The sequence below is a fragment of the Anoplolepis gracilipes genome, chromosome 6, assembly GCF_047496725.1.
Source record: "Anoplolepis gracilipes chromosome 6, ASM4749672v1, whole genome shotgun sequence".
NCBI lineage: Eukaryota > Metazoa > Arthropoda > Insecta > Hymenoptera > Formicidae > Anoplolepis > Anoplolepis gracilipes.
The window spans coordinates 14,204,184-14,220,336 of record NC_132975.1 but is presented as its reverse complement, the minus strand read 5'-3'; the positions used below and the strand labels follow the sequence as shown (position 1 = coordinate 14,220,336).

At 30.8% G+C, this 16,153-nt stretch overlaps 1 protein-coding gene and 1 long non-coding RNA gene across 9 annotated transcripts in view; one reads left to right on the top strand and one right to left on the bottom strand.

Annotated features, from left to right (window-relative positions):
- Positions 1-16,153, bottom strand: part of LOC140666995 (uncharacterized) — a 213,378-nt gene that overhangs the window by 73,280 nt on the left and 123,945 nt on the right. For both annotated transcript variants that reach the window (XR_012046892.1, XR_012046891.1), the window contains one exon: positions 6,982-7,068. This is a non-coding gene — a long non-coding RNA (uncharacterized lncRNA). The remainder of the gene's footprint in view (positions 1-6,981; positions 7,069-16,153) is intronic.
- LOC140666990 (octopamine receptor beta-1R) overlaps positions 2,264-16,153 on the top strand; it is an 81,736-nt gene continuing 67,846 nt past the window's right edge. The window contains exons 1-4 of one of the 7 annotated variants that reach the window (XM_072894566.1): positions 2,524-2,848; positions 3,328-3,408; positions 12,188-13,929; positions 14,890-15,187. In XM_072894566.1, coding sequence (XP_072750667.1) covers positions 13,276-13,929; positions 14,890-15,187 — 952 coding nt within the window. In that variant the 5' untranslated portion in view covers positions 2,524-2,848; positions 3,328-3,408; positions 12,188-13,275. Of the gene's footprint in view, positions 2,483-2,523; positions 3,292-3,327; positions 3,409-10,246; positions 11,763-12,187; positions 13,930-14,889; positions 15,188-16,153 lie in introns of those variants that run through there. The other 6 variants (XM_072894562.1, XM_072894564.1, XM_072894583.1 and 3 more) reach the window with 6 other exon arrangements.

Genomic DNA, 16,153 nt, shown 5'->3' with positions numbered 1-16,153 from the left:
ACGTGTTGCAGTGGGCCATGTTGTCGCATCGATTATGCACGTATGAACCTTGTCCCAGTGCATACGTCGATTCTGTCAATGGCGCGAGGTTAATTAGCAGCTTCCGTTACCAGAATTATCTATCAATCCTTATATTATCTAATTTATAATTATATATAGCTTCATTATCAAAAGACTTCCCGAGAGTAATCGTATGTTTATTAACGGATAAAAAAACAACCACGTTTATAAAACTGTATGATCTTCAGCGTTATGAAATATAAAATGCTGTTAAAAAATTTAAAAAATATTGAGGAAAATATATCTTTGTTGAAAATGTTACATATGATAACATTTTATCATGCGAAATATGCAGCGGTAAATTTTACTCGCAAAAATAAAATCATGATAACAAAATAAATTGTTTAAAATAATAAAAATATATAAATATATATATATATATGTAATAAAATTTTTCAAAGGAAATGCTTTTATATTCCTTATCATTATATAAAAACAAAAAATCTTAAGATTCTCCTCAAAATTTTAAAGAAATCAAATCTCTCTCTCTCTCTCTCTCTCTCTCTCTAGTTTCTTAACTTAATTATTAATTTAATACGTCCTTGAAATATACAATGTTTGATCATCGGAGCGCAGATGATCGCAATAATCGAGTTTCTCAGGCGCTAACTTCCGCCGTTGTCGCCGAAACAATCAAGGTAATACTAACAGTGTACATCGTAACGTCCAGGTGTCCGTAGATGCTGGAATGACAGTACGCAAAGTTGTTCCGTACTTGTTCGTGCGGCGTGACGCCTTGAGAGAAGTTTGCTCCGGCACATGTTCTGCATCTAAATGCGCGCTATCTAACGTTAACGTCGTAGAGACGTTACATATACGACGCGATAGCATGTGAATGAGCATCTATGCGTATCGGTTACTACCTAGATGATTTTCTAACCAGAGAGAGTTTACCGTATAAACTGAACAGACGACTGGGAACTTTTTGACGAAACAAATAGAACAGACGACAATACGATTCTCTACAATACAATTGCGATACAATGCTCAACGATTCAAAAATAGACGCGGATATTCTTATTCCAATTTTTATGGAATATTATTTTATATATATATATATATATATATATATATATATGTATATGTATAAGAAAGGTCAAAGAAGTTTTGAAATTTTTATATGGAATTGTTATTCCTAGAATTTCAATTTTTTATTTATCGCGAATTAAGATTATCTCAAACGTTACAAGGTTTAAAATTGTCAAGAAATTATTACTCTTAGAATTTCAATTTTTATTTCTCGCGAATTAAGATTATCTTAAATGTATCTTGAAAGTGCATGGAAGTTTGCTCGAGGTGTTCTAGAACCAGCTAGAAATGTAAATACTTAGGAAATTTCAGCGGAACTGATTTATCACCTCTTTACCTGTTTAGTTAGTAGAGTAAAAGCTATTTACACGGTGATCGCAGTTTATCGCCGCTCGCTGCCCCTGGGGGACTTGTCTCTCTGAGCGATACGACGAGCACCGTAAACTTCGAGATCGCTTTCTCGTTGTCATCTCTCTCTTCGCGACTCGATTTGTGGAAGGATTTTGAAAACACTTCTCTCATCTTGATACAATCGTGCAGTACTCGAAATATTATATTAGAGAAAGTGTGTCGTTCAGAAATATATTGTTTCAAAATTATAGAATATTTTTTACTTTTTATTTTTTAAATATTAGAGAGAAAGAATTAGAAATGATATATAATTTATAAATCACATAAAATTATGTAATTACAAAAATGTGTTAAACATTACAATAAGTCTCAAAAAAATAGAAAAGAATTTCTGTAAATAGTAATAACGCACACAACTATCCTAAATCAAAATCATATTTCGCAAGATTCTTCGAGAGCAAAAAGAAAAAAAAAAAAAAAAAAAAAAAAAAAAAAAAATGACATCGAGAGAAAATATCATTATAATAATATTATCATAATTATTATATTATTAATTATATAATTTTGCCGCGATCAATGAAACATTTATTGCGTTTTATTTGATACTATGAAAACATCGCGATGAAAAAAATATCCACATATTTGTCCTCCTGGCAAAAATCGGAGCGAATTCCGCATACCACGCTCGTCGGGATTGGTGCAACGTACCTATCAGCACCGGGGTCGCCCGCGGGGGTTGTTTTCGACTACAGCCGCGCCATCGATCGGAGGGTGCCGGAAACAGACGGCCGTCTCACTCTTCTGGGAGGACAGTGCGGCCTGATCCGCGGCGCCGGCCGAATCGCCGGCACCCCGTCCGCGTCTGCCGTGCGTTTGTTTCCTCGACGCGGTGTGCCGGAAACGATGAATGAAAATGTGCGCGACCCCATTACACCAAATGCGCATCGCGGCGAAAGCGTCCCACACGATCACCCGTTAAACGGTTCGAGCGAGAGAATAGCAAGTAGAGCGATTAAATGAGCGCCAGCCAAATCTTTACGCGGTGACACAAAAGGGAGAGGGAGGGGGGGGGGGAGAGGGCTAATATAATTTGATCGAGCTATCCCGAAAGTGTGTCGCTCGGCGAGAGTTCGATCTGTCGTTTTGTTCCTCCGGGACGAAGCCCCGGAATCATCGAGATCCGCGAAAACTCTGATTCTTATCTTTATATCGTTTTTTTTTTTTTTTTATGAAACCGATATAAATAATTTTTTGTAGGAAAAAATAATTATTAATTATGCTTTGCGCCGGCACGGTTAGTGTAATCGAGGATTTCTCAAGAGTCTCTTTTATTTCACAATTCTGGACTGCATCGGGGTTGCATTAAGGGGGATGTACCCAGCGCGAGGATTTCGTTGATCTAGAGAGAGTAGGTCGCGAGAATTCGCGGTGCAATTCGCTCAAAAATGATCAATGCATAATCATAGACACTGAGATGTCTTTGTTGAAGTTTTCTTGCTCAGAAATGTTTTAAGATCTCTTAAAATTAAAAAAAGAAACACAAAAATTCTTGTTTTCATTAATTTACGATTTTTTTTTTCCTCGATAGAATTTTTCATCGATTCATCGAAATTATTCATTAATCTAAATCGCATCTCTTCAAAGATAAATCATTCTTTAAAGTGCTATTTTGCATTAGAAAAAATACATGGCAGTATCTCACAGATTATTAACTTTTTAACACGAGTACAGAATATAATTCTGGCCATATAATAATCCTTAATGATCTTCAGGGTGAATTTTGTTCGACAAAAAATTTCTATGGTCCGAGGTTTCGTGAAACTTTGAGATATGCAACCTTATGTCTGTTTAGTAGGTAGAAATAAAATGGTATAATAAATTGCTTAGTTTAGATACAAGAATGTAATTATGCGTCGTTTGATAAATTTCATCCACCTCGAAGTGCGGTTTGTTGAAGCTATCCGAAAGGTATTTCGGGTTCCTGTTCGTTTGTCAGAAGTAGATTAACGTCAAGTGTATAATTCGCATATGTGCATTAAATGTATATTCACATATGTGTATTGAATACAAAATTATGTAGGAAAATTAATTTACATTATCATTTTGTAAGATAAATCGTTCTTCATAATTACAATAATCCAAACAAAGAGAAACATCTCGTACGCTATTTTACGGGATAAATCTCATTTTATAATGGTGAAATTTTTAATTTACTGTAAAATTATAAGTTAATATTCACAATATAATAATATTAATATTCGTAATTGTTCAATTATAATTGTTTAGATACGTGACATAATATAATATAAATTCTTTATGTATTTAATTCAAACAGAAATTTAATTTGTAAGACATCACGTAATTCGTCGGATAACTCCCGCAATAATTCGATTTTCCTCGGGTCTTGAGAGTGATCGTAATAAGATACTTTCTTCGAGTAATTTCGTTGTCGGGTTCTCTATAAGATATCCCTATAATAAGCGCTTCAGGAGCTGCGAACGCGAGATTATACTTGTAGCATGTAAGGAAGAAATGTTTTGGCTCCTCCTAACGATCTTGTATCGCTTATTTCTACCACGCACTTGAAGAAAACCTTATTTCTTCCCTCTAGAGAACATAGCTTTCATTTCGAATGGTACTTTAACAAAAGCGATTCGGAAAAATAACAAAAATCTTCTACCGATCCTCAGCTCGATTGTTCTATACTTCTACATTATTTAATATAATCTAAATCTTATATATAATTTTTGAACATATATTAATAACTTTTAATAATTTTTTTATAATTAATATTAATAAATTTGGTAATAATTTCTCTTACTTTACTTTATAATTTTCCAATGTATTATTTCTGAATATTATTTATTACATCATCGTTTATTAAACAATTTTCAATGAATATGTTACGTACTTTTATTATTTTACATATTATTTTATTATATTATATAATCCAATCATATTACTTTTACAATTAAGAATTATTTATTACAGTATACATGTTATATATTGAAACGTATTTAGTTTGAGAATAATTTAGCGACAGTTAATTGAATAAAACGAAAAAAAAATTAATCGATAAGTACGTTTCCAAATTGACGATATCAAAGCCAAGACCCAAGTTTACTGTTTGCCAAAGTATAGTCAATCGTCAATATTTTTCTATCAAAAATGTTTTCTTGCCAAAGATCTTTCTTGTAAACCAAAGATATGCACCCGTTATGAAAAGAAAACGTCAAGATGTTTTTCTTGGAACGACAAGAATGCTTTTTCGCGCGGAAGATACATGTTACACTCTTATATACAAAGTGACACGTGGAACTTTGAGGTAGATTACACTTTGGTCAATTGAAAATCAATTCTTCTTTAGCAAAAATTTAATTGCAATCTCTTTAATCTTTGACATGTTAAAAACCTAACCTTGATATAATTAATTTTTAGAAAAAAAAAACAAATTGTTTTATTTAAGATGAAATTTTAATTCATAAATCTTTATTGTCAAAATATTTACTATCGATATAACTAACCTACATTATCTCTTCTCTCATAAAAATTAATATGACTTTCATTATAGTATATAATTAAATATAATTTTTAGCAATTTAATCATAACATAAAAATAATGTTTAAGCGTCACGCGTTACAGCTTTTAATAACTTTTGAATATTTAACATTTTTCAAATAAATAAATATACATTTTTGTTGTGTAAATTCATCAAAAATTCCTGTTAATTAAAAATAGAATACTAATATTTTTTAAATTAATTAGCCGAAATGAATAAAAAATGGATAATTCATTTTTCTGTATCAAAAGTTTAAGAAAAATGATTTCTTATTTAGAATAATTATTGTGTGCAATAAAAGAACTATTTAATGTCTTCTATGCGGCAAATTACTTTTATCTTTTAACGTAATTACCACAGCAATTAACCGTAAAAAATCCACGCAATGGCGCGATATTTACGGCATTAATAAATGAGAAAATTTTAAACAAGAAGAGAAAGAGCCTCTATTTGCATAAATAGACACTTAAATAATATTTATGTAATGTTTATGATACGTAATTGCAAGAAAAACTCTCAAGTTAATTCCGAAAGCTAAGCTGTAATAAAAAAATCTAATTGTTAGATATCAGAAAAATGCAAAGAGAAAATCTCAATAAAAAGATACGTCGATTGCAATTTTATTCTGTTTATACATCTTTCTGCAGTAGCGATTAATTGCAAATGGTAATTAAAGCCGGATCGTAAAGAGTTTCTTGCATCAAGCAGAAGTTCTATATTTCTGATCGTAATGCTAACGCAATTTTTGAAGGCAAAACTTGCTTTTCCTAATTAACATATTAATATACATAAATAATGTCTTATAAAAGAAATTTTATATATACACATATGTGTGCGTATATAGTCTTTGCATTAAATTTTTTTAGAGCGATTAAATTCAGTAAATATTATAAAAAATTACACACGCACACATATACACAAATTGTAAATGCATATATTATTATCTCTCTATAATTTTAATACAATTTACAAATTTTATTTGGAATATGTAAATATTACATTATACATTTAAATCTCTCTCTTTCTTTTACAATACTATTATGTAATAAATATCTATTAAATATTAATTATACGTGCTATTAGCTTCTCAGCGTTATGAAAAATGAAACACAATCAATTTAGTCTTATATTTAATTCGATTTTATTCTTTAACTATACTTGGATCGACAGTAACATACTGGGCCGATGACAGAGAAAAGATGCATTACCGCACTCAGAAAGTGCAGTTAATTGCTGGTAATTATCCAACTAATGCATCGTGAAAAGCTGTGCTTGCACCGCTACCATTACGACCTACTTTTATGCAGCAGAATGCACATACATATATCGAAATCTATCGTTCGTACAATATACTTTCGAATCATTCTTTATAGAGGAATCACATATTATTTAAATATTATAATTTGTAAGAATAGATGCACTGCTGTAAAAAAAATTTTAATAAAGTTTTATAATAGAGAAAGCGCCAGAGTGCTATTATACATAATATGGTTGTGGTTAAACCTTTTTTCAGTAATTATCTTTTTCGGACAATTGTTATCTAACTGTCAAATTATCTTGCTAATTATTATTCTGAACTGTTGAAAGTTGTAATAAATAATAAGAGAAAATCTCGCTATAAAATACTTAAAGTTTCCACCTGACGTTTATCACGTTTTTTTACAATGTCTTTTTACTACATTTTTTATAACGTTCCATTTTACTACGGTGTTCTTTTACTCGGGTATCACCCGATTAAATTACATGGATAATACCCGATTAAAATATCCCGGAAATTATTACGGAGTGCCGTACAGTTTCTTTCTTTTCTCTTTTATTTATATATAATTTTATTCGAACTCTTTCGTCCCAACGAAAACTGCTGTCAGCCAGTGCGACGATTATTACATCATGCTGCGTTTCAGCACAAAGTTTTATATAGTGTTTGCAAAAAAAAAAAAAAAAAAAAAAAAAAAAGAAGAACATACACACATATACTCACTCATATATATCCATAAAATTTAAGAGTTGCACTTTTCCGACATGCTGGGAAATGACGCGCCGACCCATCTCGCGTGAAATTTGCGCGCTGGAACAAAAGAACACAAAAATATTGTTTCCGTGGTGTCTGAGTGAATTATAACAACAATAATATCTAATTCTCCACATATTAAATACATCATTATTAATATTATTTAATATTGAATTACTTCAAGATAAAATTCTAATCTGTGGCAATTAAAAAAATTCATATAAATTATGAATTTAAGACTAACAAATTTATAAATAATAAATTTTATTATATATATATATATATATAATTATAGAGAGAGAGAGAGAGAGAGAGAGAGAGCATAAAAACGCAAAAATATTTTGTATACAATAAAGTTAAATATTTTTGTATAGCTTGTTGCACGCACTTCTCTACACTCTATACGCCCTTTGTAATACTATACAACCAATACACTTGAATTTCGGTTTTGTAGTTTCTTGTTCCTGTTGATTAACTCTATTCACAATTTTAACCAGTCTGTCGAATTGATTGAACGAAACGAGAAGCGAAATGGTTATTTGTAAAAACAAAAAACAAAATTGTTGACAAATCGAAACGGTGAAAATTTACCCAATATTTGCCATCCTGACACAACAATTGATGCGAATTCAAATTATGATTGTATTGATACTATGAATTGCATGTGCAGTCAACAAAATTCGTCATATCGACTCTAACTCCATTTCTCTCTCTCTCTCTCTCTCTCTCTCTCTCTCTCAATAAATGCAGTACATATAATAACTATACTTACAGTAAATGTATACATGTACATATTTTTACAACTCGAAATTCTTTCCGATCTATCATTTTGTTTGAGTATTCTTTTCCATTTACTTTTTTTCAAGTATTTGTGTATTTTTATCATTTTTTCGATATTTCTTCTGTTTCTTAAATATAAATGTTTTTTTCAATTTCAAAGTATTTTTTTTTCAAGATCTAAAAATAGAATTGAAAAGGGGAGTCATTGATTCTGATAGCAAAACGCGTGGATTTTGTTTTCTCTTTTACACATCACGCATAGGATAAAATTCTTGATCCAATAAGAAAACTCTTTCTCGCGAGGATGCTGATCCTTCACTCTCGAGATTGGATTCCGCGTAAACACGCAAGCATTCGATTACAATTTGTAAGCTGTGATTCGCGGATAAATATAACACGACGTTGAACCATGACGTCTTCCGTTTATTTGCGTATTTGTATTGGCAAAAATAGCTTAAGTTGTTTATTCAATATTCATTAAAAAGGACATATAAATATAATTGCATATATTATATTATATATTATAGATAGTTAATAAATAGTAAACTCTTGTCTATATAAGATTTTCAAAACAATTATTATAAAGAATCATTATATAAAAAAATAATCTCAATAATAAAAAGTAATATAAATAATTATACAATATTAATTTTTATGCTTATACATGCATATAGTTATTTTAGATATTAATATCAATTACAATATAAAGAATTCCATAAAAAAAAAAAAAATAATTAAAAAATTATTCTGTTCTAAATGCTTCAGATTTACTTTTTAACAATATATAATTATTTTTTCAGAAATTTTAATAAATGTTTAAACAATGTTTTTAAATACTTAGATGAAAAAATGTGTATAAAAAAAGAGATCATTATATTATTTACAATTAATACAATTTTTGTCTCAAGAAATATAGGTTATATTTTCTTAGTATTTTATATATAAATCTCTTTTTATATATAAAATACTAAGAAAATATAACCTATATTTCTTGAGACAAAAATTGTATTAATTGTAAATAATATAATGATCTCTTTTTTTATACACATTTTTTCATCTAAGTATTTAAAAACATTGTTTAAACATTTATTAAAATTTCTGAAACTCTCTTTCTATCTGTATAATTTCATATTTTAATTTATTATTATAAATGTAAAAGATTATACATTTTGTTTGCATGTACACATGCAGAAGGAAAGAAACAGAGATAGAAAAAAACTGTCATAAAATTAATGTATACATAATATCATTAATGTATATCATTAAAGAAATGTCAAATAAAATGCATGCAATATTTATATATTTCTAATTATTATCACTAAAACCAACTAAAATCAGCTAACTCTTCCATATTTAAGACTACATTAAAACGTTCTACTTAAAATAATTTAACATTGACGTCAGCTTATTTGTATATGTGTAAACTTGTATTATATATTTGAATTATATGTGTAAATCATTTTACCTATACTAGTCTCATTATGGTAATATAAATGTGTGTGTGTGCGTACGTATAGGCATGTGTATGTGCGCGCACTTATGATAATCTTACCTTCCTCGTATAACGAACTTAATTCTCTTTTAAGACTATCTACGTACATACAAAATTTCGCTAGAGAGTAAAATGTTAAGGATTTTATAAGAGAAAAATAACCGACCTCGAGTCAGGCATATATATATCTATGACCATCAGATTGTAAATTCAATTTTTAGATTTTTTCTAATTTTTTAAATTTGATCCATTAATTCATTTCGACATATTTCAGTTTTCCTCCTTTTTTTACGATTAATTATAATCAAAATTCACGATAAAATACGTTTAAAAAAAAAAACCTTTATTTAATTAAGTATTTTTTAATTTTTATCGTACCTAATAATGACTTGAAGGTGAAAGAAGCTTCGTCTTGAAAGGTATTTAAATTCTACAGCATATTTATTTCTTGGTTAAAAGAATTTATAACGTAGTACTCATTTAAATTGCAAAGAAAAATGATATTGTTATCCTTATGATCGAAAAGATCCTCTCTAAATAATAAGAAGTACAAATCTCAAAGTAGAAATTATTGAAAGATATGAAAAAAGGTTTGAAGACTCTCCTGTCTGAACAATCTTTTAAATGCTTCTTTTAATCGAATTCTTGAGGTGTAAATTAAAATAAAAGATTCAAGGTAGAAACTTGAAAATTTCTTTATATAAATATTGTTGAATATTTCTTGTAAGAGTCACATCTTTAAAGTAAAATTCGAAATTAAGATTCATGAGATGGATAGACAATTTGAAATTGTGTCTATCTAATCTTTTTTTTGGAACATTTATTATAAAATAAATTAATCTATTATAATATAAATTTATATATTACAAATATTTATTAAATTTGAATAAACACATAATTGTATTCTTTATTTAATATACAGAAAATTTATTGTGTTATTAAAAATTTAGTTAAAAAACGAATTATGTATGTATTTTAAACTTTTGGAAAACTTTTTTTATACAGTCTTTTATATTCCTTTATTAGACTATTTTTATGTCAAATCATATTCTTACATATCAAACGATAATACTAATATATAAAAATGAATTATATTAATATAAAAAATATTGGCCATATTATTATTTTGTATTATCGTGGGAAGTAATCAATAATTAGTCCGAAAAGTATGCTGAGAATGCCTCTCGTTGATCACTATTCAAGAAACGAGGAAGAAATCCTCTTTTCTCTATTCTGAATATTTCTGCTGCAAGAACCGGGAAGTTATTAACCTCCTTTTTGCCTCTAATACGCTGCCACTATGTCACCATTCCGCCGCCGACGACGTAGTAATTAAAGATCGCCGCGAGCGAGCGAGCGAGCGGTATCTCGAGAATCCGCCCTGTTTCATTAGGTCGACATATTAGTCGTGCGATTACTTCGTACGGAGGATATCTCTTTATAATGCCGAGGAATAAAATATAGGATAAAATAATCTTGCGCTACGCTGGCCTCTTTTTAAATGCGCCTGAGATTTAATCAATTTGAATAGCCGCGCGTTCTTTCTTCGAAGTTTTGATTAAAAGTAGCTTTTTCACATTTTTTACGATAAAAATCTTTCATGTAAGCAAATATAATAATGTACTAAAAAAAAATATGTTTATTATATATTCTTTTAAGTATTTTTCTTTAATCTAGTAATATATATGTATAATACTTTCTAAATAAAAGCGATAATCGATATCACATATAGTACACATATCTTATGCAAGTCATAAGGAAACAAGTTATCAATGGAAAGACTACCAATATATTAAAAATATACAAATATACAGCTGTATAACATATTATATTTATATTTGTTTTCTCTGTTTTTCTCCCTTTGTTTTTCTCTTTATTTTTGCCATTGATTCTTTTATTTTTTATTAAATATTTCTGCATCTGCATTTATTGTTTTTCATTTATTAATATATATTTAATCTCTCTCTTTTTTTCAACCTTTAATTTTAAAATATATGAAAATTAATATTGAAAAACAGACAAAAAATTTCTCAAATAGAAATAAAATAATTTAGAATTGGAGGCTGAATATAAATGTCGTTCGTGACGATACATCCATCACAAAATTTGCACAAATTGATACATTTTCACCATTTGTAGAAGGAAGAAGAGAGACGGATTTCGCATGAATGCTTTTGGTGTACGCTTTTATTAGACGTCCTGATATCGATTTATTCTAGCTATAGTTCTAGATTCGATAGGAATCTGCTAAGAAATGTAGCGAGGTCTCGTATAATTATAACTAGCTAGAGGCGATTGCATTATACAAGGGTCCACAAGCAAATCCTCTTAACATCACCTACAATCTATGTATATATCTACTGAAACATTTAGATAGCCCCCTTCTCCTGTCTCTTTCTCTCTCTCTCTCTCTCTCTCGTTCTTTTTAGAAGTTCCAAGAGCCCTTCGCGTATTAATACCTATCATATATCTCGCACAAGTACGTTAACAAGTACGTTAACAAGAATACCGCATATTCGAGTTTAAAGTGAAAGCTTAAGCGTATTAATCTTTGACCATGACTGTTGATAGCGTTCTACATGAAATTTTCAGATGGTCTTGTCGCAGAAATTGTCGATGACATATATTCAATATTGACATATATAAATTCAATATTAATAAATTAGAGCTATTAAAATAAAAGAATATTGCAAAAAAAAATTATTTTTAAGATACTTAAGCGATTAAATTACGCGCACGATTAATGAGAATCCTTCGAGCTTCCTGCCGGCCAAAGCGATTGGCCAAAATAAATATACATATTTTCATCGATAATAAATCATAAATTTGATAAAATAAATCTGATAAATCGCATTCACAAGTCATCCTATATAAACTATTATATAATTTTTCATCGTTTTACAGCATAACTTGGTATAACAAAAAAATCTACGTGTCAAACAATGGTGCTAAACCGATCGATGCTAAAATTAAAATTAAACTATTATTACACGTGGAAATCAAATTGAAGTTTTAATCTTTCTTATCATTTCAACTGACATCGTTTTTGTAATTAGTACAATTCACGCTCGGACCAGTAAATACAATCATGGATGTACGAAAATTAACAGTGATTCGTGCACAACTACCGCGGGACAGTTTAGTGCAAGTTAGACTGAATTGTGCAGAGAATGGCGAAATATTTGCGGAAATGCTCAAGAGACTAGATTCGGAAATTGAGGATGATAATTCTCATCCTGCAAGAAAATATCTACAATAATCGCACACCGTGGGATGACTGTGTAGTGTATAAAAAATATATTTGATGTATAAATATAAGAGAAGAAAAGATTTTAAAAGATATTTTCAAGAATAAAAAATAAAAAAAGAGAAATAAAAATAACTAAACGAATAAAAAAAAAGATTAAAATAAATATAAAAGACAAATATATATATATATGTACATATTTAAGTTATTTTTGGCAAGAGCGACGAACAAAATAATAATATTATACAATGTAATATTATTTTTATCATCACAAGATGGCATCACGATTATGTATCTGTGGTTGTATAAATAAATCGGAACTTGGACCAGCGGAAGAAATAAATGAAAACGATCATAACTGAAGATAAGAAATAATTTTTGCAAAGAATTTCGAAGAATATTAATCAAACACTCGTTCAATTTTCAAAAAAATGCAACAAAAAATTAATCAATCTCATAATTAACTCGAAAATCGAGCACTTTCGAGAAATCCTGAGAAATATTTTTCCAATATTTTTCCAACAATATTAGATATTAATCATAATAATTTTATCCAATTACTTTTTTTATCACAATGATGATTTCTAAGGAGGGAAAGTCAGGCAGTTCGTGATGATCGCTAAAAACCATCAGACCCTTTCTTCTAGCGTCGCGGACTTTCGATCACCATGAAGTCCAAAACGTGCGAGGGAAAGAACCGTTTTCTGCGACATAAACGGTGAATTATAACATCAACGTTTTCACCATGTTGAACGTAATGGCGGCGATATCGACGAGACTGCCTCAAATAGAGTCCACGTCCTCGTCGATCTTCGTCAACAACACCATCGTCGCCACTAGTGCAACGACAACTACGACAACGGTCGCGAATGTGACAGCGGAAAATCCGACGGTGGAAAATCTTCCTGAGAATGTGAGTGTGCCGTTGATGGTGATCAAAGGTATCATCATGGGCGCCATCATCACCACGGCGGTTCTCGGCAATATGCTAGTGATCGCCAGCGTGCGGAGACACCGCAGACTCCGCGTGGTCACCAATTGTTATGTCGTCAGTCTGGCAGCGGCTGATCTGCTGGTAGCGATGTGCGCCATGACCTTTAATGCCTCGGTGGAACTCTCGGGTGGCAAATGGCTATTCGGGGAGGTTATGTGCAATTTGTGGAACTCGCTGGACGTGTACTTTAGCACCGCTAGCATCCTTCATCTCTGTTGCATCAGCGTGGACAGATATTACGCAATAGTTAGTCCGCTGGAGTACACGGTTATTATGAGACAGAGTACTGTCGGATGCATGCTGGGTAGTGCTTGGATTCTACCGGCACTGATAAGCTTCATTCCAATCTTCATGGGATGGTACACGACCAAGGAACATCTGGATTACATGGTGGAGCATCCGGAGGTATGTGGGATTTTTTTCTTTTCTTTTTTTTTTTTTTCTCGTAAGAGATATGAATGTACGGAAATCCTCGTTGACGTATAAAACATTTTGAAATTTTTTTAAAAGAAGAGAGATAATTTTACGAATGATAACTTTACGTATTTTAAAAATATTAAAATTTTAAAAATTCTAAAAAAAGAACATATGAACCGAGTTTGAGGCATTTAAAAAATTTCAATATTTTATTTCAGCGTTAATAAACAATTTTGGCGAATCTTTCGCATTTACATACATCTTTTCTTTTTATCATTGTATTAATTTACCCACCGTTAAAAAGATTAAAATTATTTTTCACGAATCATTATACAGGGTGTCTCCAATTTAAGTGGCAAAACTTCGGGAACGTGTAAGGGACTGAAAAAGTAAGATAAAAAGTCCATTAGAGATTTGCTCGTTTTTGCTCCATTTTGGAGAAAATCGCAAGAATTAAATCTCTCATTATCAGTTGCTCTCTTGAGTTGATTAGCACTGAAGACATTTTCTGCTTAAAAGTTCCTTACGTATGCAAACGCTTGATGTTATTTTTTACATTCTTTTGTTTGTTTACATTCATAGATGCACCAAATATTACCAGAACAATGTCTAGCTGCAATTAATGCGATTAGTGCTAGATGTAATGCTTGCTGCAAGAGGGCAACATTTTGAACAATATCTGAATTAAATAGATAATGACATGACTAAAATGTAAATAAATAAATAAAAAAATAAAAAATTTGTTTTGTTTCTCTTTCCGCGATTTTCTCCAAAATGAAGCAAAAACGAGCAAATCTCTAAAGGACTTTTTGTCTTAATTTTTCGGTCCCCCACACGCTCCCGAAGTTTTGCCATTTAAATCGCCAATTTACAGGGGAACACCCTGTATTATTAAATTAATGTTAGTAATTAAAACAATCTTGTTCATTGTTTCGTTCATTCTTTCAGAGTTGCGAATTTCGAGTAAATCTACCATACGCGGTGATCAGTTCCTGCGTGTCCTTTTGGATCCCGGGTCTAGTAATGATCATCATGTATTTGAGGATTTACAAGGAGGCGATTCGACAACGGAAAGCTCTCAGTCGGACGTCCAGCAACATCGTGCTCAACAGCGTGCACCATCATCGCTCGTCTACCCGGCATCATCATCATCAGCAGATGTTGCTGCAGGCCGCTGCCGATACCGGTGAGCTAGCTCTTCACACGGCACACTTCACGGTGCCCACGGAGCTCCACGCCGTTAACGGTGAGTGGAACTCCGTCCGTCTGTGTCCGTATGTGTGCAATAAACGAACAAGTAATCCGAAATAATCCGCTACACGAAACTTCATCAGGTTGACAAAAAAAGACATACACATTAACCGATTTCAATAACCGACATCGCGCGATCTCTAAGTAGCTTAAGCTTTCGATATTTTTAGAAAAAAAATCTTTAATTAAAGAAGAACTCTCTTTCCTGCAGAGAGAGAGAGAGAGAGAGAGAGAATATATATTTAATATAGATGTATATACGATGTACAATGTGTAACATAAAAAAGGAGATATATTAAAAATCTTTAATAAAATATTTTCCAGATTTTTAGACGGACATTACCTACTCAATGTGGTAGGTTAAATATTTAGATTCTAAAGTGTCAATGTCTTACCTGAGCGAAATTTCAAACTCAACTTGTGCGACGGAGTGATAAGAATTAACATGTAATGAGGTAACATTCGCGTCGCAAGTTTCGCACAACATTTGAAACTTAATGCGTATTCTCGTGCTATATACGACTGTTGATGTCGTCGCATATTTTGACAAAAATGCCCACTCGCACAAAATCCGCTTATCTCCTTAAGTCATTATAGGAATACGAAAAAGATGCTCAAATATGAAATAACAAGCAAAATGCATGGTTTCCATAGTGATGTATTTCCGCGCAATTTCAAACAAAATCCTCTGTCACTCTATATACGACTTCACTAATAATATCCTCTCCGATTGATGATCCATCCCAGTGATGACATCAATTTGACGTAATCGATAGAGCGGTTTGATGAAGAGAATGTTCTACGCAAATGTCAGATATATGACATTATTGTACAATAATAATAATAATAATAAAATTTTGATAGCGGCACCTCCAGTAGAATTCTAAAGAATATTGGAGGCTTTTAATTCCTTCCACCCCAGATTAAAATTTACTATTAAATTTAATTTATTTAAATTACT